Consider the following 23,944-nt stretch of genomic DNA (forward strand, 5'->3'; position numbering starts at 1 on the left):
TGATTCTTGACCTTCTTCTCTCTCTCAATTTGCAAGTGAGCCCGTGCCCGACGAAGGGTGTCATTTAAATTTTCATGAACTTCCTCAACCTTTTTGATGTTCTCCTTCAACAAAACATTTTGAATGAGTAATAATAATCCATTCCTTGGGGCACCTGGGTGGCATCCGGGTGGCACAGTCGGTGGAGTGTCTGACTCCTGCTTTCGTTTTGGCTCAAGGCCTGATCTCAGGGTTATGGGATTGACCCCTGCATCAGGATACACACTCAGCATGGAGTCAGCTTGGGATTCTCTCTCTCCTTCTGTCCCCTACCACTCACTCTTTCTCTCTCTCTCAAATCAGTCAATCAAGCAATGTTTAAAATAATAATAATCATGATAATGATGATAATTCATTACTTTGATTTCTGTTGGTAGGACACAATTCAGGCAAAGAAGGGATTCTTACCTTCCATTGAAGCACTTCCTCAGAGAGAAACTTATGTTCACTCTTGGTTTCTGCAAGGTGTTTCTTGCCTTCCTGGATCTATAAAACATATGAAGAAGGAAACAGAATTCCAAAATAGCATCGTGTTACACAAACCTATCTACTCATGTGTGACTCCTTTCAAAATAGAGAGGCAGTGCTCTACATTTGTGAAACTTCTCTTGAATCAGGACCATTTCTGGATCACATGAAATAGGTCAATAGGATGAACTACAAGAGGTGGAAGTAACCAAAATGAAATCACAAAAAGTATTTGAAAAGGCACTGATACCTTCAGCTCCCAAAGGGATATCTCCTGAGCAAGCTCCCTGTTTTCTGTTCTAAGTCGATGGATCTTCTCCTTTATTTGTTGTAAGGTTACTAAAAGGAGAAAAAAGAATCTCAAAGATAACTAGCAAAACCAGTGACATTGAATAATCCCAGTGTATGAGCACCAGAGACACATTCTCTGACACTTGGGTGTAACTAACTTGTTAGCATTCCCATTGTGCCCTAAGGAAGCAAGTTTTAGCAGCATTGGAAACCTAAGACAACCTATTTCGGGGAGATTCCTACTGAAATTTTTTTCAAAAATAGAGAAACGCCCTCAAATGTCTTCTAAGTTTACTCCCATCCGGAAGCACCAATCTTGGAAAATGCAATCACTGCAAATGCTGATGTCATCCCCAGATACCTAACAGAAAAACCAAGCATCCTGTCAACTAACATTTCTCTCCTCCAATGATTAAGGTACAAAAATAAGTCCCTGCAAACAACCCAAAATGAACAAAACCATCCTTTGCTCCTGCTCAGCGCCATGTCCGTTTCCAGATCCTCCTTGGAATTCCACACAAGGAAAGCTCAAAGTGGCAATTGAGTGACACCTCCAAGGCCTTCAGTGACTTTCTGCTGCTCACAGATTGCCTGTCATGAACCCTAGGCAGGGGCTCTGGAGGACAAGATCTTTGGAATCAAACACACTCGGGTACAAACTCCACATTACAGTCTCTGGAGGGCCTGGATAACTCACACTCCCTGGGACACAAGCTTTTCTCATCCCAACATGAGAAGGTTACCCTCTACCCTGACAGGAAAACAACACTCATGAAGCGCCCTATCACTGATGGATAACACATCGAAGGTCGAGAACACAGACTCCTCTAACTGGCACTTAATTCTCTCATCTCGGGGTACTTGCGTGGCTCAGTCGCTTAAGTGTCTGCCTTCAGCTTGGGTCATGATCCCACATCGGATCATGATTCCACCCTGGGTCCTGGGATCCCACATCTGGGTCTGGGCTCAGTGGGGTGCATGCTTCTCCCCCTCCCTCTGCCAGCCACTCGGTCTGCTTGTGCCCTCTCTGTCAAGTGAATAAACAGAATCTTCTAAAAAATCATAATTCTCTCATCTTACCTCAAAGTGCAAACTTCTCTTCTATTGGCCCAATGTGAGCGCTCTCGTGCCCTGAGATCTCTCTTCTCACCACCCCCACTGCTGCACTCACAGGGACGAACACCAGCATTCGAGGGTTTGCTATGTGCCAGGCAGCCACCCTGGCCGTCAGCAGACAGCACCACGGAATCACCACAATCCATGAGGCCCGACACAGTACATCACCCCCACTGGCACCCGTTCCTTTCCACTCATTCTCCCCTGGCAGGAAAGGCTCCCTCCACTTCAGACTCAAAACCACGCTTTAAACCTCTCTTGTGACACACGCTCTGTCTGGCAACATGTGGCTCCTTCTCTAAGTGTAGCCTGCTTGTTAGACTCAAAGAGTGTTTTCTCATCTCGACATTTCACCAAGAGCCAGGTCATGGCAAAGTACTCACTCCAGACCTCAGGCTCCTATCATCGCATGCCTCCTAAACATGTCTCTGCAAAATGACTCTTCCTATTCTCTCTACTCCCATGAGGTATACCTCCTCCTGGTCTCCTAAGAGATGGCAACACCCTCCACATTGTCACTTAGACTCCACATGGGAAAGAGAACGATTTTCAGGAGTTAACAAGTCAATTAGACATCAGGAGTCACCATATTTATCCCTAGTCCTATTATACCCACATCAAACACCAGTACCGAGAATTTACGACAATGAAAACTAAAGCCAAAAAACTTACCTTGATATTGTGGAGGCTTTATCTAAGAGAGGAAGAAACAAAATGAAGTTTGATGTCAAAACATATTACTAGTCAAAATCTCTAGTTCAGGTCAATACGGAAACAGTCATCCAATAAAATTACAATAATCATTTTGTTTAGCAGAATGACTTCACAGGATGAAAAAAGAAGACAAAATTGGAATTTCCTGATTAAGTCACCATAGTTCACAATCCATTTCTGATAAAGAGCACAAAGGTATATAACTTAGTTTTGACCCCAAAATCTAGTCACATTCTGTGAAATGAACGTTCAACCTGTTCAATTTTGACAGCGGACCATGCAGACATTTTAAAACACATTCATGAATTCATCATTTCCGTAACTTTAATGCAACCCAATAGCCACACTGAGTTCAGAAACGGATTATTCTAAGATCCTGAAAGAAAGAAAATGGAAGGAAGGGAGGAAGGAATGTAGGAAGGGAGGCTGGCAGGTGAGCAAAGCGCTGACAAAATTATGCCGTTTTCCTTGTCCAGAAAGCTTCTCTGAACTATTACTAAGGGTTGGCTGTTTGCTGAATTCACACACAGTTATGGCACATCAGGTGCTATGAAGTTTCCCAGATTGCTACAGAGGGTCATCAAAAAGAAAGAAAAGCCATCGAAGGAGAAAAAGAGTGGCACGTGGCGAGAGATGAAGCATAAGCAACAAGAGAAATGACAGCGGATGTTTCAAAAGAGGGGAACCAGGCTATCCAGATCGAGTCACCGTGATAAATTATAGCTTAGTAAACTCTAGGCAAGACCCCATTTTGACACCATTAACATATTTCCCCATTCAAAAGTTTTACAGGATGAGGAGAGGCTGAGGCCAGCCCCCCAATCTTGCCAGGATATTGGAATATCAGCACGCTATCAACAAGCCAGTTGTTAGGGGAAAGTCCATCAGTGGAGGGCAAACAGAAAACCATGGTGATTCCTGTAACTTCACATGTTGCTTAGGAATCTCTGAGTTGCTCTGGCCCTTGTCACCCAGCCCCACAGGAAGGGGAAGTGAAGAGACAGATGAGCACAGCAAAGACGTCAAAGTTTTGTTTTCCTTTTTTAAAAAATTTTTTATTGTTATGTTAATCACCATACATGACATCATTCGTTTTTGATGTAGTGACCCATGATTCATTGTGCATAACACCCAGTGCTCCATGCAGAACGTGCCCTCTTTTCCTGGCTAACCCATCCTCCCACCCCTCTCCCCTCTAGAACCCTCAGTTTGTTTTCAGAGTCCATCGTCTCTCATGGTTCATCTCCCCCTCCGACTACCCCCCCTTCATTCTTCCCCTCCTGCTATCTTCTTCTTCTTTTTTTCTTAACATATATTGCATTATTTGTTTCAGAGCTACAGATCTGTGATTCAACAGTCTTGCACAATTCACAGCGCTCACCGTAGCACATACTTGTTTTCCTTTTGAAGGGAAGGTTTCTCCATTGGCAGGGAGAGGGGGGAGGTTCCATTTAGAAATAACCTCAGAAGTTTTCTGTTCTTCTTAGAAAGGTCTGCCTTCAAGTGAAACTATGTCCCCAGAGCCTAACTGGGCCTTTCCCAAAGACTGCAATAGAGGTGAGGGGGAAAGTCTCCACTCCAATGCAATCTCCTCCCTGTCTCACCTGGGAGTAAACTCAGTCTAACCCCACACAGATGAGTAGACAACCTCACCCTAACGTCCTATTTACCTCAGTTCCTTTACCAGAACAGGAGATCTAGCTTTCAACACAACCTCACAAGGCATACTAGAGGTAAAAACCACGCCAGCAAGCACTAGAATCACACTACCTGAGGCATCTAAGGCAGAGACGATGGCATCGGCAGGCTGGGAATTTCAAGTCCCTTCCATACCTGATCTTGGATCTAAGCAAAAAGGGGGCAGTAGGAAGAAGAGATGATGAATGTAAGCAGAGATATGAAACTCTAAGATTTTACCGGGATGCTGGACAACACCATAACAGAAATCAAGAATGCCTTTGATGGCTTCATTAAGAGACTCAACATACCAGAGGAAAGAATCATTGTGCCTAAAGAATTTCCGGCAGAAACTTCCAAAAAGAAAAACAAAGACAAAAATTAAAAAGACAGCACAGAAAATCCAAGACCAGTGGGACAATTACAAATCGTGTAACACACACATAATAGGAAAACAGCAGGAGAATGGACAGAGAGACAGTTGGAGCAATAATGACTGAGGATTTTCCTAAATTAATATAGCCACCAAATCGCAGATCCAGGAAGCTCAAGACAAGGAAAGCAGGATAAATACCAAAAGAAACACACAAACAACTAACACCAACGATGCCTAACCCAGAATGTTCAGTCACAGGTCCTTAAAGACAAAGAAACAATTCTGGAAATCTGGAGCAGGGCTTGGGTGTGGGTGGTGGAAGGGGGAAGGAGAGCAGTAACCCTTACCCAAGAGGAATAAGGATAAGGACTACATCACACTTCAGAAACCTTGCCATCAAGAAGGATGAAATGTTTAAAGTGTTCAAAGAAACATCCAACTAGAAACCTGTGGCCAGTGAAATGATCCTGCAAAACACACTACAGAGGAAGGAAAACCGTCGGGGATAAGGATGGGAATGACGTCAACGGTAAAGGTGTCAATTCTCCAAAAGACATAATAATTTCTCATGTGCATGCATTAACAACAGAGTGTCCAAGTACATCAGGCAGAAACTGAAAGAATTGCTGATGGAAACAGACGAATCCCTATTATAGCTGGGGAATTCAGAATCCTCTATCAGTCATTGACAGATCCAACAGATACAGAAATTCCATGAGAACACAGGTGAACTGAAAAGCATCACCGATCAGCTGGATCCATTAACATCTGCAGAATAATCCATTCAACAACCCAAGGAAAGACATTCTTCTCAAGTTCCCATGGAACATTCACTAAGAGAGGCCATATTCGGGGCCATAAGATACATCTGAACAACCAAAGGAAAAGAAATCACAGGAAGTATGTTCTCAGACCACAGACGACTCAAACTAGACATCAAGCACCGAAAGATAGCTAGAGAATGACCCAAAAATGGAGATGAAACAACACACTTCTAAAGAACACATGGGTTGGAGGGCAGGTGGGTGGAGGGATGGAGGAAAGAGGTGAAGGGGATTAAGAGTACACTTATTGTGATGAGCACTGAGAAATGTATAGACTTGCTGAATCATGTTGTACACCTGAAACGAATACTACACTGTTGGCCAATTATGCTTGAACTTTAAAAAAAAAAAAGAACATATGGATCACAGAAGGCACTGCAACACAAATTTAAATCTATTTCAATCTAGGTGATCATCAAAATTGATGTATTAGAGGGATATTTCTATTACTGAATGGATACAAAAGGTCCAATGACTATAAAATTTTCTGCTTATGTATGAAGAACAGTATATATAAGCTACTTTAGTATACTTACAGCGAGGATGGTTCTCCAGATATAAATGAGAAGGACACAAACTCCCAAGGGGGCAGTGATAATGGGAAGTTTCCATAGAACTCCAACCCCATCAGGGCCAAGAGGGAAACGGCCAGGCACAACATGGACAAGCTGAAATAACACGTGAGACAATGAGGAATCTCAAAGATTTACAATGTCTCTGTCCCAAACCATCAACTTTACAAACCCTCAACCAGCCTCCCCCAGGTAAGCACAGCTCTCAAGTGCCTCCCCACGGAGGAGAAGGAGCACAGAGGAATTCCAAAGGAGCAGGGGCACACTTTTGGGAGTGATGAGTGTGTTTACTATCTTACTGTGCTGATGGGTTTCACTGTGTTTACCTATGTAAATATCAACAAACTCTATTCTTGAAAAAGGTGTTGTGATCATACATACATTATAGAACACTGAAGCTGTAGGAAAAATCTAATAGGCAAATCTGAAGAGATTTGATTTTGCCTACAAACACATTGCAAATAAATTTTCTATAGCTAACAGAACTTAAGAATTTATAAGCCCACATAAAATAGACAAGAGAAGTAAATGTAAACTTACAGTAGGTAAGAAGTCACTGACTTCTATTGTACATCCATGAAGGACCTGGATAAACTCCTCTGGAACCTTTCCAAAAATATGCCCCAAATTTATGGAAGAATGAGAGAAAGCAAGAATAAAAAATGTACTAGAGATATAAATGAGAATGTTCTATGGACAGATGTTTATCGATAAGGACATGAGTGAGAGAGAGACAGGAGGCTTCTATTAGAATAATATGGGATGAGTATTTCAACAAAAATAAATTACAATTATTGCTTAGTTTCTGAAAACAGTGATGTTTTCTTTCAATGCCCACTTTGCTTCAGAATCACAGCCCAAAATGTCAGATTTCAGGGGTACATGAAGATTTTCATGATCAGGTGATCTTGTTTCTTTTGATGATATCTGTGACATTTTAAATTACTTGAACACCTATCTCCAAAAGCCAGTGAAAGGCATTCATGTTCCTATTTCTCAGTATTGTAACTAAATCAGTCAAGACCAACTCTAAAATTTAATTTTTTAAAAGATTTTATTTATTGATGTGAAAGAGAGAGAGAGCATGAGCAGGGGAAGGGGTAGAGGGGGACAGAAAAGAAGACTGCCGGCTGAGCAGGGAGCCCAAGCAGGGCTCAATCCCAGGACCCTGGGATCATGACCCAAGGCTAAGGCAGAAGCTCAACTGACTGAGCCACCCAGGTGACCATGAAATTTCATTTCTAAAAGAATACAAAATTCCTGGATATGGACACCAAAACAAAGAACACATCTCATTTTACAAAAACTGGACTTCCAAGTATTTTAGGAGACGAGACGCTCACAATGCAATTCATACTCATTCACACCAAGCTTGAATTGCGTGCAAACACAACTCTCTAGAAAGTACCCCTGAAATCTATAACATTTTCATCTTCAGCCCTCACAGCTGAGGTCACAAACATGTGTGCTGGTGGGAAACATACACGGTCTTTGAACAGCCGCTGTCTGAAAGAGAACATTAGCTATCTGCACAATGGTTGATCATGGGGATCAAATGCACAAAAGACAGAGGCCATCTTGTCACAAATGGAAAACACCCCCAGTTGTGGCCACGTGGTACGTCTGGCAGCTGTCGGGATGCTGACCAGTAGCTGATTCTTAACTAGATGACATCCAATGGGGCCAATAACACTGGCTTCTAACAGACAATGGCCATGAGCAGGTGGAGGAGGGAAATGCAAGACCAGGTAGTTTATGCAAGAGCTCAGAGATGAGGGAGGGTGAGAAAGTCCAAGTGATCTATGAGATGCAGCCTCGGTAGAGGGGGATATTTCCAATAAAGACTACCAAGAAATTCCCTCCTTTGAAGACTCAAAAGAAACAGAATCGAGTCTCTTTTGACTGGAGGTATTCATGTGGGATGAGTCTGCCTCAACACTAGGGTCCTTCCTGACTACTCCCACTTTGCAGAGCCCTCTCTAAGAATCTGGTGTAGGCCGGATCTAAAGAAGTCTGCTTATTTCTAGGGTGTTCCCTGTCTGTCTCTCTCTCCTGACGGTAAGGGTTTTATTTTTTAAGGAGTGAAATATCACACTAGGAACCAGGTATTTCTTTATATTGGGACAATCCTAAGGACATTCAGGAGCTTTTGACTTTGGGGAAATCAACACTCTGTACATACTGGGCCAAAGAATGGATAACAACTCATTCGCTTCCTGATGACATCAATCCATCAGATTTTCCTGGGACAGACGTCCCAGCAAGATGCGGTCACTTAGTCTCTGCTGGGCTTCTCAGGGCTCCCATGGACCTGGTGGGACACAGAGTCCCTGGGGACAGCCTCCGAGCCCAGAAGGAAAGGGCTGACTCAGAAGTTGTTACAAGTCAACCAACCAGGAAGCACAGAGCACAAAGGACACTTCACTGTTTAACACTTGAGTCCCAACACCAATGCTTAAGATACCACTGTTCCCAGGGCTGCCAAACTTCACAAATATGAACAATGTGCTGATATGAAATCAAAGTATGTAGAAGATGGACCCTAAACATACAAGGCTTGCAGCAGGATCTTCACTGGGCTTCCAGGAGCCAGTCTAATACCCGTAGCTCCTAGACATTAGCATTCCTGACATTTTCAAAGACAAGTTGAATGAGATCTAATGTACATATCATACAAGCCCCCTATTGAAGACAAAGAGCTCAATGGCTTTTCATATCTTCTCAAATCCTTCCTTCTTGACACCATAAGCCTAGTATTTTCAGGTTTCCATCCTGCCAGAGCTGCTCTTTTTGGACCAAGCACACAGACAGGACCCAGAACTTGATGTGGACGGCTGTGGCCCCAGCCCCTTCAGGCTGACCGAGAAACCTGCCCTGCGGTCCTCGGTCTTCAGGAAGAACTGCAGTTCTTCTCAAGTTCCCACCAAGGACCCCATGAAAAAACTATTATTTCACCACCATGTGAAAGAATCCAGGAGGAACGAAGACACCACTAGCAGCTTTGAGTCACCGGGTGGCTCAGTCAGTTAAGTGACGACGTCTTGGTTTGGATCAAGTCACGATTTCATGGTCCTGAGGCTGAGCCCCTCTTCAGGCTCTGGACTCACTGCACAGCTGGCTTGGGATTCTCTCTCTCCCTCCCCCTCTGCCCTTCCCCCCCACACCTGTGAAGATACCAGTGAAGTGCCATGTTTACTCACATTTGGGTTTGGGGAACCGGGACAGCGGAGCAAGAGCACCAGGAACAACAGCCTCTGCACCTTCATGTCTTGGTCCTTCCAAGGGGTGCTGGGGCATCAGGGAGGAGGTGGAGATGGGGGATGGAGTGGAGGTAGGGGTGGGTGGGGTAGGGAGGGGTGGGCAGGGGTGGGAAGGGGACAGGGTTTTAAGGAGGGTTGGGAGCAGGGTAGAAGTAAAGGGTGGGATTGGGGAAGGCGTTTGTCAGGAGAAGAAGGGGTCAGCGACGGTGTCAGGGTCAGAGTAAGTACTCGAGGGGAGGTTCAGAAAGGGTAGTAGGTCAGCAGGTTAGGAAATCACTAGGTCAGCAGGAAACAGTAGCAGGTGAAGGGATTGGAGGACGATACACTTTTCTCCAAGCCTTGCCCTGGTTGAACCGTTCCTTAGCAACCCAGAGGCTTTATACTCTCTCTCAGCCAGTCATCTGCCTTTGCCCCTGCTAGATCATAATGGACACCCCGCGTGACCTCATACTTAAAGAGCCCCTTCCCAACTGGCGCCCCACCACGTGCCATCCCAATAACAGGTCCTCTCTGGAACTTTGGCCATCCTTCTTGTTTCTGCTCCCTCCCAACCCGGGTCCCTGTTCCCCTCTTCTGGGCGCTATCTCCTTCCTTCCAGAACTCCCATCCTAGAGCCATTGGCTGAACAACATATAAAGCAAAGGAGGACAGAACTGCAACAACAAGCAAATACACAAGCAGAGTGGGAGGTTTCAACCCTCTCTCAGTGACTCAAAGCACACAGAACATCCATAACATGTAGACCTTGATAGCAAACCATCTGAATCCCACAGCTATCTCCGTATGTCTGTCCACATCCATATACCACTGTGGAGGACACATTAACTTTGGGCATATAGGATACACTTACAAAAATGCACCCGATCTATTTTGGCCATAAGGGACATTTCAGTACGTTTCAGAGGCATGAAATCACACAGAGCATGTTGTGGTAATAGAATGTGCTAGAAATCATGGCTAAAAAGCTCACTAGAATTTCCCATATGTTTAGAAATTGAGAAGTACCTCTATAAATAAAATAGGAGTAAAGAAATCCCAAAGAAAAAGCTACCTTGGAACCGAATGAAATAAGCATGAGAAAATTGTAATCAAGTATGTCTTCTGGGCTGGTATATCCTGGGATATTAGTATGAGAAGACTGTATGGCCTCAAAATCATCCCTAGTTGACGGAGACATTTTAACACCTCAAACAGCGGTAGATCTGTCACTTACCTATGTGACCCTGCTACACACTAGCTTGGGCTTTACGTTATGAACCTCACAGGGGAAACAATCCAAGCTGACTCTCATGGGATCTCTTGGGACCTCCAGGAATGAGAGTATTTTAAGAGAAAACATTCACCAGCTTCTCTCCTGGGGAATCCAAGACAACACCCAGAGAGCTGGCAGCTCCAGGTGTGCTGGGCGGGGAGAGCCAAGCAGGTGGGCAGGGCCAGGGACCCAGGTGACTAGACAAACCCCCTGTGATCATCTCTCTTGGGCCCTGTCCTGAGCCGAACTTCCTAAACTGTTTCTCTCTAGGACTAACACAATGTTTCCCCAACTCATTCAGGCCCAAGGCAGCTGAAAATCAATGCTCTACAAACCACCACTTATTGTGTCAATTTCTTGTCAACAGGAACCATTTTAGCACTGCTAAAATAGGAACGCAGTATCTTGAACATAAATATAAAGAAACCATAAAAAACAAGCAAACAAAAACAAAACAAGGAGAGCAAAACATTTGTATGAAATTCTGTTTAGATGCTGCTGCCCGCCTCCAGAGCCCCAGAGTTGCGCGGTCCTGGTTATAGAAGGAGAGACCAGCTACAGAAGGGGTGGAGTCAGACTAGCCCAAAAGTGAACGGGAGAGAGGCCCAGCCTCTAAGGGGGACTAGGGAATTCCAGGAAGGATGGCCGGGGTCACCCTGATTATAAGTGGAACAGGGAGCAGGGAAAGAAGAAGCAGTGAACAGAGTTTGGGGGCCTCGAATAGGTGAGATCACTCGTGGAGGTGAGGAAGTGTCCCCAAAGCCAGCGTCAGCCTCCCGTCTACGAAGCCCTTCGTGGCCCCTGGAAACAGGGCCGGGAGCCTAGAGTGTGACATCCAGCTGTGCTGCTTACCAGCTGTGTGACCCTGGGCTGGTTTCCTTCAGTGAGCTGGGGGCGTCCAAGCCTGTGTCCATAACTGTGCTGAGGACAAGAGGAAGCCACGTGCTGAGCACCTATGGACATGAGCAGCAGCATCTCCATGGGGCAAGTGCCTTCCCAGATGCGGTGCCTCACGTCTCACAGCTGTTAAAGGCGACACTGGTGACAAGCACAGGTCCCTCCTGTTTCAGGCCTGTGCTAAGCCCTGCCCTTTGCACACATCATCTCTCGGTCTCCAGATGGCAGGAGGACCTCCTAAAGTGCGGGGAGAGCTCCGGGCCCCTGGGGAGGCTGAGGGATTCCTGGGCCCTGGGGAAGGGTGAGTGATTGGGGGACCCTACGGAGGGCTGGGGAACGGAGCTCCTGGGCTCCATGGAAGGAATGGGGGATCGGGCACCCCGGAAAGGGCTGGAGGAGTCTTGCAGGATTCCTGGGTCCCCACAGGGCAGATCCCTCCCACACCTAAGCTGGTGCAGGCTGGGACCTGGAAGCAGCAGCATACAGAGGCAGCAGGTCCATGGGATGCTGGATGGAACGGAGAGGAATGGTCTGGCAGGCAAGTGGAATCACCAGGCTGGGCTGCCCTCGGCGCCTTCCCCCTTCCCCAGCCACCTCACTAGCTCTGGCCCTGACCTCACCCTCCAGCAGGGCATGGGCAAGCCAGGCAGAGGTGGACACCTGGGCCCAAGGAAGGGTCCCTCCTCAGACCTCTGTGTTGTGCTTGTTGAACAGACAAAAGGAGTCACCCAGGGCCCCTGGAACCAGGGGGGAGAATCTGGCCCCAGAGTCCTCTCCAATGGGGCTTGGGGAGAATCATGGAGGGACAGCATTTAGCACTGGTTCATTCACAGAATAAAAGCACAACACAAGTCCCCTTGGATGCTGATGTCAGTTCATTACCCCAGCCACATACTGGGCGCTCACTCGGGGACTTGGAAGCAGGAGAGTAACGGATAGTAATTTAAAAGAACAAAAATGCTGGAATGTGAGCACTCCTGATGCTCTTAAAATCAATGTCCAACACTCCCCTCCTCACCCTCCCCATAGTGAGGAAACTGAGGCAGCCAGGGATGTGGCGAAGAAGACACAGTGGTTTCTGAGGCTTTTGCTGATTCCATCTGACCAAACTCCTTGTTCCGAAGGTCACTTCTTTTAATCTTGCCCGTGACGGTTTTGGGCAGCTCTGAGACAAATTCCACCTGGTCAAGGATAAAGCAAACCCATCCCAACTTAGTCCTGCTGTCATTTCTTACCAATGCCCCAGGCTCCTCCTCTGCCCCTGCACAGTCCCCCAGACGGGCTGGCACCATGTGGTGGCCCCAATAGGCTCCACCAAGGCATGTCAGGGTGTCCCCTGACCCGGGAAGTTGGATGCAGCCCTGTGACGTGCTCTGACCAGTGAGATGTGAGTGGGAGTGAGGCGTGCCACCTCGAACAGAACACTTGGGACAACTGGGTCTGGCATCCACTCTGGCCATCTCTTCTAGCACCTGGCAGTTACCTATGGTGGGTGCTCCTTTATCCTGGTCCCAGGAAGACCATGCGGACATGTGGCAGGAGCAAGAAAGATACTTCCCTAGTAGGAGCCACTAAGACGGGGGGCTCCTAGTTCCTCACAGTAACATCAGCCCATCCTAACTGGCATGCAGCCTCCAGTCTACTCTCTAGGAGGCAGCAGAGCCTTACATGTGAAGGACGAACTCTGTTTTCAGATACACTGGCTTTGAGTTCAGCTCTGCCCTTTTCTTCAGTCCAACCTCCGGCAATTTACTGTGAGTCTCTCAGCCTCCCCCATTTCCAGTCTGTCAAATGGATGCTTATGCCATCTCAGGTTTGGGGGGATTAAATGAAATAATACATGTAGAGCTTTGAGTCCAGCCCCTGGCACACATGTTCAATAAATATTAGCTATCTACCTTTGGGTAAACACTCAGAAAGCACAGCAATGTATTATTACAAAAGAAAGACACGTTAAATTTTTCACCCATGTATCCTTGCAAACGTGGTTTTTCAACAAGTCAGATAACATGTATATTTATTCACAGCCTGCTTTTTTCTCTTAATAATATATTTTTGTGATGTTTTTTATGTTACAAATAAGAGATCTGCATCATCTTTTTAAATTATAGGACAGCATTAATTACCACGAATAATTTAATCATTTCTCTATTGTTGGACATTTTCATAGTTCGCACATGGCACTGAAAACAAATGAGGTAGAAAAAAAACCTCTCAGAATGTATTTTATGCTACAATAAATATTATTTTGTTAACTTTTGTTTGTTATGTATCTATATATGTACTGGGCTTCAATTTAGAATATATTTCTTACTACAAATAATGTTTTTTACAAGTGTGGCAGTTGTTGACTTGAATGTCTTTTTCACATTGTGAAAGATTTCAAATAACCTTCTTGGATATTTCTAGGCTCTTGGCTGATTTTTTTCTGTAGGTTTTTTGTCAGCCTTTTTGTTTTCTGACACAGGATAGAGGTTTCCAGGATTAAGATGGATCTCCCCTAAACCCCTAAGTTGAATGCTTCTTCGGTAGAGAAAAATGCTCATTCCATGGGCTACATCAGCTTCACCTCAGCGACCCTAGGAGATTTGGGGCAGCAGAGCCCAGGGCCCACTGGAGGGGACCAGACCCCATCCCTCTGCCCTCACTCACCTTCCTGGGGTACTTCTACGGGGCTGTCACTGACTTCACATGCTGCTGCAGCTCCTTGGTGAGCTGGTCCCGGCCATGGGAGAGGAATTCCGGGGTCAGGACAATAAATGCCTTCCCCACCTGCAGCACAGAACCAGAGTGGAGGCTCAGGGGGAGTGGCAACCAAGTGTAGAGTCTAAAAAGTCAATGTGTATTAAGTAAATGGAAAAACAAGTTGACAGTTGAGCCCCTGGAAAAGAACAGGACCAGTGTCCATACTTCCAATTTCTACTCTCTGCCTTGGAAAATTACTTCACCTCCCTCAGCCTCCATGTCCTTCTCTGATGTGGGGACAGCACGGCTTCATTCCTCAGGGCATGGCTCTCAAGATTCATCGAGATCATTCATATAAACCACGAAGCTCGTTTCAACTGATTTTTATTCCTATCATTATCATCACCATTTTCACTATTATTGTAGGTAGAGTTCTGTGGGCATTACATCAATGGTGGTGATTAACTGCGTTCCTATTATTCATGTCGCTTCTACAGGGCACAGGGCCTTGTCCAGAGTAGGTGCTCAGCACACAGTGAATCAATGAATGCTTGCTCTGGAGCCAGACTGCTCAGATTCCCATTCTGGCTCCACCACTTAACAGCTTTGTGATCAGGCAACTTATTTAATCTCCTTATGCTTGTTTCTTTCCCTGTAAAAAAGGGTCTCAGAGTCCTTAATTAATGAGGTTGCTGTGAGGGGGGTGAAATGAGCCGGCAGGTAGGAAGGGCTCAGAAATTAGGAGATGGGCAGCAGTAGCCCCAGCTGCAAGCCACACTCACAAGCATCATGTTCTGTCACACATGGTTGAGGCCACACTGCTCTCCGGTGGCCACACAGTGTAAATGCACATGCACACCCCGGGGGGGCCCCCCTCCACCCTAGGTCCAAGGTTGGAGAGACAGGACCGGGAGGAAGGTTTCCCCGCACCTGCCTTGGTGCCCACACACAGACACGATGACCTCTGTGTCCTCCTCCTTACCTCCCTTCGAATTGGGTCCAGGCTGCTCACCACAGCTGATTCAGCCACAGCCGGGTGTTCGGCCAGGGCATTCTCCACCTCTGCGGGCCCGATGCGGTACCTGCAGGATCAATGGCTCCTTGGTTTCTGAGTGGCTGCCAGGGCCGGGTGACGCAGGCCCTCAAGTCTCATGTTTTGGAGGGTCACCTCGTCCCTTGTCACATAGGATAACTGTCACAGGAAGCCAGATACCTGTGCCCTGGCTCTGTCATGGGCCCCAAACGTGAAGAATGGGCACTCCGTGCTGAGAAATACAACACTCACATGCTCCCCAGAGTTTCTCACCTCACTGTCTCTGCTCAGGGAGGAGGGTGAATGTTTAGTCCTCCCCGAGCTCTGGGGCTGGGCTCAAGCAGCTTCCCTTGGCATGAAACCTAGTAGAAGCCTCGGCCTTTATCTTAAACATTCATGCAAATTCTGCATACTCTTCCCCATTATATTAGCATGTTTTAGAAATTTAAAAGGTAAACACACTCAACTTCCCTGAAATATCCAAGAGAACTTGTTACTCTGGTACAATGTGTCATTTTTTTTTTCTTCCAAATCACGTTAAGGTTTAGGGACGACTGACTTGGAGCCAGACAGCTTTGGTAAATCTTGGTTGTACCCAGCACTCTTTGAAACTTTAAGGAACTTTATTCACTAGTCAGTAACCCAGTTCCTTCATCTGTAAAATGGCAAAATTGCATCTACCTTCTAGCATTGAGAGCTGGGTTATATAAAGCACTGCAGAGTGTGCGTCCCCATAGTAAGTGCCTCATAAAGGTTTATGTTGTTGTTATCTATTATTAAAATTTTCAGTGATTGTTGTGTCCCATTAGAGGAGCCAAACATAGAGGAAGCTTCCTCAACCAAAAAGGGCCTAAGTAACGTCTTCCTTCCAAATTCCTTAAATTGCATAATGTCTCATTATGGTTCGCCTTGCAGACCTCTTGAACTACATTTTGATAGACTTTTCTGGATGCAGGGCTTGGGGGAGGTACACAGGTATCCCCAGAAAAGGGCCCCACGGACAGAGCTCTGCTCAGAGTTAGACTGAGCTAACCATCACCAAGCTTGGATGAATGTCAGAACAAGCTAGATCCCATGAGGCATGTGAGGGTGATGCCTCCCGGCTCAGGTCAGCCATACCTACCCAGAGGCATTGATGATGTCATCGTTCCTCCCCAGGAACCAGATGTAGCCCTCTTCATCCATAGTTGCTCTATCTCCAGAGTTGTAAAAGTCCCCACACGCCACTTCGGCTGTCTTTACTGGGTTGTCCTGCAAAGACAACAATACCCCTTTGTTGAAGGCAATGAGTTTAGAGATGATGAGCCACAACCTGGTGCTCAGATCTGGGTCTGGATCCCGCTCCTGGCTCTACTTGGCACCTGGGCAAGTTTTGTAATCTCTCTGAGTCTATTTTCATTATATCCAAGTACTCAATGAACACTACTTGTCAATTAGTGAACAATATTGAGCCAATTTTAAGGATAATTTCTTAAAGTAACAACTCACTTTTGTGTGGCACTCTAGTATAACAAAATTTCCACTAGAACATGGACCCTGTGTATTTTATTTACTTGTTCTCAGCTTAGCATTCACATAGTGCCTGGACAAATGAGAGGTGTCAATAAACTTTTGTTAAATGAATTTCCTTCCCAAAATACTACATCATCTGATCCTCCCAGAAAACCTACAAGGCTTTTATTTTTCTAATTAAACTGTTTATTTTAAGATCATTGTATATTTGCAGGGTACCTGGGTGGCTCATTCGGTTGGGCGGATAACTCTTGATTTCTGCTCAGGTCATAATCTCAGGGTTGTGAGATCGAGCCCTGTGTAGGGCTCTGCACTCAGCATGGAGCCTGCTTGAGATTCTCTGTCTCCCTCCACCCCTTCCCTAACTAATGCACACATGCATGAATACATGTTCTCTCTCTCTCTCTCAAATAAATAAATAAATAAATCTTTTTTAAAAAGACAATTATATATTTGCATGCAGTTATAAGAAATAACACAGAGAGATCCTGTGTGCCACTTACTCAGTTTTCTCCAATGGTAGCATCTTGCAAAACTACAGTTCAATATCACAACCAGGATATTGACATTGCTACAGTCCACCAATCTCACTTAGATCTCCCAGTTTACTTTTACTTTTTTGTGTGTGTCTACGTGTATTTTATCAAATGTGCATCCCCCACCAGAGTCAAGTTACAGAAGACTCCCGTCATCCTGAGGATCTCCTGTGTTGCTCTTTTATATCTACACCCATCTCCCTCATCTTTTCCCTCCCTCCAAATCCCTAAGCCCTTGACAGGGACTGATCTATTCCCTAGTTTTATAATTTTGTCACTTTAAGAATGTTACATAAATGGAATCCTATAGTATGTAATCTTTTGGGACTAGCTCTGTTTTTATTTTTTTCACTCAGTATAATTTTCTGGAAATTCATCCAGCTTCTTATGTTCATCAATACTTTGTTCTATTTACTGCTAAATGGTACTTCATGTTATGGATGAACCACAGTTTGGGTGTCAACCCATTGAAGGGCATCTGGGTTGTTTCCAGTTTGGGGCTATTGTGAATAAAGCTGCTCTCAACATTCATGTGCAGGTTTTATGTGAGGCTAGATTTTTATAGGCCATAACAGAAGAAATGAATGCTCAGAGAAGCACAATAACTCACTCAAAGTCACTCAGCTGGTCAGTGGTAGGGTTGGTATTTGAATTTAATTCTTGCTCCACAGCCTTTGTACTCAACCACTAAGCAATGTGTTGAGATCATCCCTCTCATGAAACACGAAATGATTTGAAAAGGGTCCAGGAAAAAAAAAAAACAAAAAACATTGAATGACATCCCATTTTAGGTTCCCTTCCAATTGTTCTGATTGTATTAAGGAGACTGTCTGACATGTTTTTAAAAGCTCTGGAACTACCAAGAGTGAGTTTCAGGACTGGAGCTTTTAGTGGGAACAGGGTTTAGTTAGAATTCAAGAAAAATTGTTTTGTTTGCATTGTAGTTATAGTTTAATTGCCTTCTGTTTTTGGCAAATCATACTGTTTTCCATTTGTGATACCGATTAACTTTTTAAAAAACATATGTTTTATTTTTTTTAAAGATTTTATTTATTTATTTGACAGAGAGAGACACAGCGAGAGAGGGAACACAAGCAAGGGGAGTGGGAGAGGGAGAAGCAGGCTTCCCGCGGAGCAGGGAGCCCGATGCGGGGCTCTATCCCAGGACCCTGGGATCATGACCTGAACCGAAGGCAGATGCTTAACGACTGAGCCACTCAGGTGCCCCCAAAAAACAGATGTTTTAAAGTAAAATAATGATTATTGTGTGCATCTTTTCTAACCTATCTGGGGGGCTGCCTGAAGGACAGGTGCAAGGAACTCACTTTATGTAACTCAGAAAAAAGCAGCAAGCACGGCTCATAGAAGCTACCAGGCAAACTACAAAAGTGAAGTTGCCTGAAGTAAGAGATTATGGGTGGAGATATACAATAGACCATCAAGGTCTGGGGGAGATGCTGGAGTGAGTTTTGGGGGGTTTTTTGTTTTTTGTCTTTGAAATTAGGATGTTCAAGACAGCTATATGCATGGGGGAATTAAGACAGCCATGAACATGCCTGGGCAAGATGCATGCTCAGCAAAGTCCTGAGAAAACCTTAAGCTTTCATCTCAGGCTGATCCCTAGGCTCAGAGCAAGTCCAGCTAAGTGGTGAAGGAGTATCCCAGCACAGAGCCAATCTGCACAGTGGTTGTTCTCTCTTCTTTTTTGGTTGGTGATGTTTTTCTTTGTTCATTTGAGCTCCTGCCCCTCAAGGAAATCTCTGTCAAAACATTAACTGAACACGAGCTAAAGGATCAGAAACCTCAGTAATCACACATGACAAACAATAGTCTTTAAAGAATCTGCAAAAGTACCACAACAAAGGACTACGATAGCCTTCAACAGTCCAAAATCAAAAACAAAACAATGAAACCCCAGCAACCTCAACCCCCAGGGAAGTGGGAGAATCTGATTTCTAGAGTTCACTCATATGTGGAATTTAAGAAACAAAACAAATGAACATTGGGGAAAAAAGAGGGGAAAGCTAAGAAACTGACTCTTAACTGTAGAGAACAAAGTGATGGTAACCAGAGGGGGGGGGCAGGGGGATGGGTGAAATAGGTGATGGGGATTAAGGAGTGCACTCCTTAGGATGAGCACTGGCTGATGTATGTAAGTGATGAATCACTAAATTCTGTACCTGAAACTAATATTGCACTGTATGTTGACTAAGTGGAATTTAAATAAAAACTTGGAAGAAATAATAAGTCAAACGTGTTAAATGATCAAAAACTAAGAGAAAAAATGAACAAAGAACTAAAAAACAGAAAAAATTATATATGGACAAAAGAAATTAAAAAATGATTCTATTTAGAATAGCAACAAAATGAATATAATACTAAGAATAAATTTAGTCAAGAAAGTGAAAGACTTGTACACTGAAAAATAAAAATTTTTGCTGAAAGAAACGAAAGAAGGTATCAATAAATGGAAAGACATACTGTATTAATTGGAGACTTAATATTAAGATGACAATACTACCCAAAGCCATCTTCAGGTTCAATGCACTCCCTATCAAAATCTCAGTGGTATAGAAATATTCATCCTAAAATTCATATGAGATCTTGACGGATCCCAAATAGCCAAGACAATCTTTTAAAGGGAGAAGAAAGTTCTTCTTTTCAGGGAGAAGAGCTTACACTACTGATTTTTAAACTTACTGCAAAACTATAGATTTCATATGAAATCTTGACAGATCCCAGATAGCCAAGACAAACTTTTAAAGGGAGAAGAAAGTTCTTCTTTCCAGGGAGAAGAGCTTACACTACTGATTTTTAAACTTACTGCAAAACTATAGATTTCATATGAAATCTTGACAGATCCCAGATAGCCAAGACAATCTTTTAAAGGGAGAAGAAAGTTCTTCTTTCCAGGGAGAAGAGCTTACACTACTGATTTTTAAACTTACTGCAAAACTATACTGGAAATAATCTAAATGTCTATTAAGAAATTGATGGATATACAAAATATGGTACACCCATACAAAACTGGCATAAAAAAAAAAAAAGACACATAGATGATTGGAATAAAATAGAGAACCCAGAAAGAAATCCTCACATATATTGTCAATGGCTTTTAGGCAAAAATGCCAAGACCATTCAGTGGGAAGAGTCAATCTTTTCAACAAATGGCACTGAGAAACTTAGATGTTCAGATGCAAATGAATGCAGTTACCTTATACACCATATACACAAATTAACTCAAAATGGATCAAAAGCCTAAACACAAGAGCTAAAATTCTGAAACTCTTAGAAGAAAACATAGGGGGAAGTCTTCATGATTTTGGATTTGACAATTATTTATTGACTATGACACCGAAAGCACAGGAAACAAAAGAAAAAAATAGATAAAATGTTCCTCATCAAATTTTTAGAATTTTACTTGAAAGGACACTATCAAAAGAGTGAAAAGACAATGCACTGAATGGGAGAAAATATTTGCAAAGCATATATCTTATGAGGGGTTCATATTCAGAATATATAAAGAGCTCTTACAAATCAACAACAAAACAAACAACCCAATTTTAAAAATAGGCAAAGGACTTGAATAGACAATTCTCCAGAGAAGGTACACAAATGGCCAATAAGCACATGAAAAGATGCTCAACATCACTAGTCATTAGGGAGATGAAAATCAAAACCACAATGAGATACCACATCACATGCGGTAGAATGACTATTATACACACAAAACAAACAAACAAACCTGAAAATAACAAGGTTTAGCAAGGATATGGAGAAACCGGAACACTTGTACATTGCTGATAGAAATATAAAATGGTGCAGCCACTGTGGAAAACATTTTGGCAGTTCCTCAAAAAGTTAAATATAGGGGCGCCAGGGTGGCTCAGTCATTGGGCGTCTGCCTTTGGCTCGGGTCATGATCCCAGGGTCCTGGCATCAAGCCCCACATCAGGCTCCCTGCTCAGCGTGGAGTCTGCTTCTCCCTCTCCCACTCCCCCCTGCTTATATTCCCTCTTTCACTGTCTCGCTGTCTCTCTCTCTCTGTCAAATAAATAAATAAAATCTTTTAAAAAAAAGTTAAATATAGAATTACCATATGATGCAGCAATTCCACTTTCAGGTATATATCCAAAAGAAGTGAAAGCAGGAACTCAAAACGGATACTTGCACACCAATGTTCATTGCAGCATTATTCACAGTAGCCAAAAGATGGAAATAATCTAAAAGTCTATTAAGAAATTGATGGATATACAAAATATGGTACACCCATACAATACCATTCAGCCTGAAAAAAAATGACATTTGGTCACACGCTACAACATGGATGAACCTTGAAAACATGTGCTAGGTGAGATAAGCCAGACACAAAAGGGCAAATGTTGTAAAATTCCACTTAATAGAGGTAACTAAAATAGGCAAATTCTTAAAGCCAAAAAGTGTATTAAAGGTTACCAAATGCTGGGGATATGAGGAGGAGGGGGGAGTTATTATTTAATGGGAACAGAGTCTCCATTTGGGATGGAAAAAATTTCTGGAGATGCATGGTGGTAACTGTACAATGTTGTGATTTACTCAGTGCTGCTGAATTGTATGCTTAAAAATGGTGAAAAGGGTAAATTTTATATATTTTACCTCAGTAAAGAAAAGAAAGGAAAAAAGCAAACAAATCTCAGTGGAGGAGTGACAACATATAGTCAAGAGAGCATGTGAAATGGGGTATATATCTACATAGGTGTGGGCATAGAGGAGGACATCTTTGTAAAATAAAATATGTTATTTCCAACTAAAAAAAAAACTGATGTTGCTCTGGACCATCCCAGTTTAATTTAACCAGAATCTCTATGGTTGGATCCAAGAATTATTTTTTTAAATCTTCTCAACTGATTCTAACATACAGGCAGGGTTGAGAACCACTGATCTATATATCTGTTACTCTGTTTATTTTCTCTTTTATCCAAGCCTAAAATCGTACTACTGTGAATTAAGGCTAGGGCCTGCATTATTTGCTTTTGGTCAATAATGGCACAAAAGGAGCAGCACCACCCACCCCCAAGGCATAGAGTGAGGCCAACAGGGACACCAACGGTTGTTCCTGTGGAGAAAGGAGACGGGTCTGAGATCAACTTCAAGGTCTGTCCACTCTCCCCTGACAATCTTGGAAGCTGAGAATTTGGTCAAGAGTTTCAGGTTTCCTTAGAGCCTGTCACAGTTTTATGTAATCCCTGGATCTTACGTAGGGTTTGGGAACCAAAAAGATGTGGGTTTGAATCCTAGACCTGCCATTTATTTGACGTGGGGAAAACATACAAAGCTTCCAATCTGCAGTTTCTTCCTCTGTGAAGCGGGGGCACCACTGTCCTCTCTGGAGGCTCAGCAAGGTTAACAGATTTGTGCACAGCCTGTTGGTAAGTGGGACTGTAGGATCTGAACTCAGTCAAAGCTTCCTGCATACTCAACCTCAAGAGATCATTGGACGGGCGCCTGGGTGGCTCAGTCGTTAGGCTTCTGCCTTCGGCTCAGGTCATGATCCCAGGGTCCCGGGATCAAGTCCCACATCGGGCTCCCTGCTCAGCGGGAAGCCTGCTTCTCCCTCTCCCACGCCCCCTGCTTGTGTTCCTTCTCTCACTGTGTCTTTCTCTGTCAAATAAATAAATAAAATCTTTAAAAAAAAAAAAAAAAGAGATCATTGGAACCCAAGTCTGGGGTGCTTCTTTCTACCCTGTCAGCACTTAAGTGTCAGACGGTTTCGGACAGGAAAGGATGTGAGAACACACTAGGAGCTTAGAGATTAGTTAGAAGAGGCTTCATTGAGTTGGAGTGACTGAAGGGAGGTGTGAAGAAGGCTCGTGTTGCGGAGTTGTATCCACCCCCTTAGCACCCACACTGCTCCCTGAAGGGGTTTTGGGGGCCTGGAAGTGGGCAGGTGAGGATCACCACTTACTTCGTAGCCCATGAAGAGGCCAATGGGCTTGGTGGGCTTCATCCTGATGCCAGTGTTGCCTTCAGTGTTGAACGGCAGGCTGTTGCCCTTGTCGTCAATGATCTGGAACAACAGGCTGTGAATCCCACCCTGCAGGGCCACCCCAACACGCCTGCCCCACCCACACAGTACCTGACTATTTGTGTGACACTGGTGAGAATAAATGGGGGGAGGAGCCCTGTTGGGAAATAGATTACAGCTGTCAGAAGAGTTTGAAGTCAGGAAGTGGTGAAACCCAAGTTATGGGTCTACTGGTCTCATGGACATGCAGACGTGGCAAACGTGTCTTCAAGCTAGAAAACACAGATCAGGGAAAACTAGAAGCACCAGCTGATGGAGAGAGCTGCCAGGGCTCCCTCCAGGTGCTCTGGTCCCATCTGTTGTGTATGAGGCTTCCGGCTGCCAGGCTGAGCAGCATTCATGCCCAGGATACTGCAGTTCTCAACTGAAGCCTCCCCAGGAAATCGGCGGGAAAACAGGAGGAGAGGAAGAAGGACAACAACTGGGGTGGGGGTGGGGTGGAGTGGGCACAGCTGGTTCTGTCACCTGGTGTCCCACAATTGTCCAATCCCAGCTGAGCCCTAACTGCACCCAGCAAATGCCTTTAGGACCAGACCTGGACGTCGAAGGCGGGGGATGCCTTCCCCGATGGAACCCGGCTTGATCTTCATTCCACGGAGAGTGCCACAACTTACTCCCTATTCATAAA

The 23,944-nt window shown here is 44.4% G+C and overlaps 1 protein-coding gene across 2 annotated transcripts in view; it reads right to left on the bottom strand.

The window, feature by feature from the left end:
* The window catches only part of LOC118555505 (transport and Golgi organization protein 1 homolog), a 33,698-nt gene extending 9,764 nt beyond the window's left edge, over positions 1-23,934 (bottom strand). Inside the window, exons 1-8 of one of the 2 annotated variants that reach the window (XM_078065568.1) lie at positions 23,852-23,934; positions 23,197-23,298; positions 16,328-16,455; positions 15,154-15,253; positions 14,139-14,258; positions 11,442-12,667; positions 9,278-9,365; positions 6,042-6,173 (exon numbers count right to left, since the gene is read on the bottom strand). In XM_078065568.1, coding sequence (XP_077921694.1) covers positions 6,042-6,173; positions 9,278-9,365; positions 11,442-11,503 — 282 coding nt within the window. In that variant the 5' untranslated portion in view covers positions 11,504-12,667; positions 14,139-14,258; positions 15,154-15,253; ... (1 more) ...; positions 23,197-23,298; positions 23,852-23,934. Of the gene's footprint in view, positions 1-447; positions 526-757; positions 1,502-6,041; positions 6,174-9,277; positions 9,366-11,441; positions 12,668-14,138; positions 14,259-15,153; positions 15,254-16,327; positions 16,456-23,196; positions 23,299-23,851 lie in introns of those variants that run through there. The other variant, XM_078065569.1, reaches the window with a different exon arrangement.
* Positions 23,935-23,944: the final 10 nt, after the last annotated feature.

The sequence above is a fragment of the Halichoerus grypus genome, unplaced genomic scaffold (assembly GCF_964656455.1).
Source record: "Halichoerus grypus unplaced genomic scaffold, mHalGry1.hap1.1 HAP1_SCAFFOLD_143, whole genome shotgun sequence".
Lineage (NCBI taxonomy): Eukaryota > Metazoa > Chordata > Mammalia > Carnivora > Phocidae > Halichoerus > Halichoerus grypus.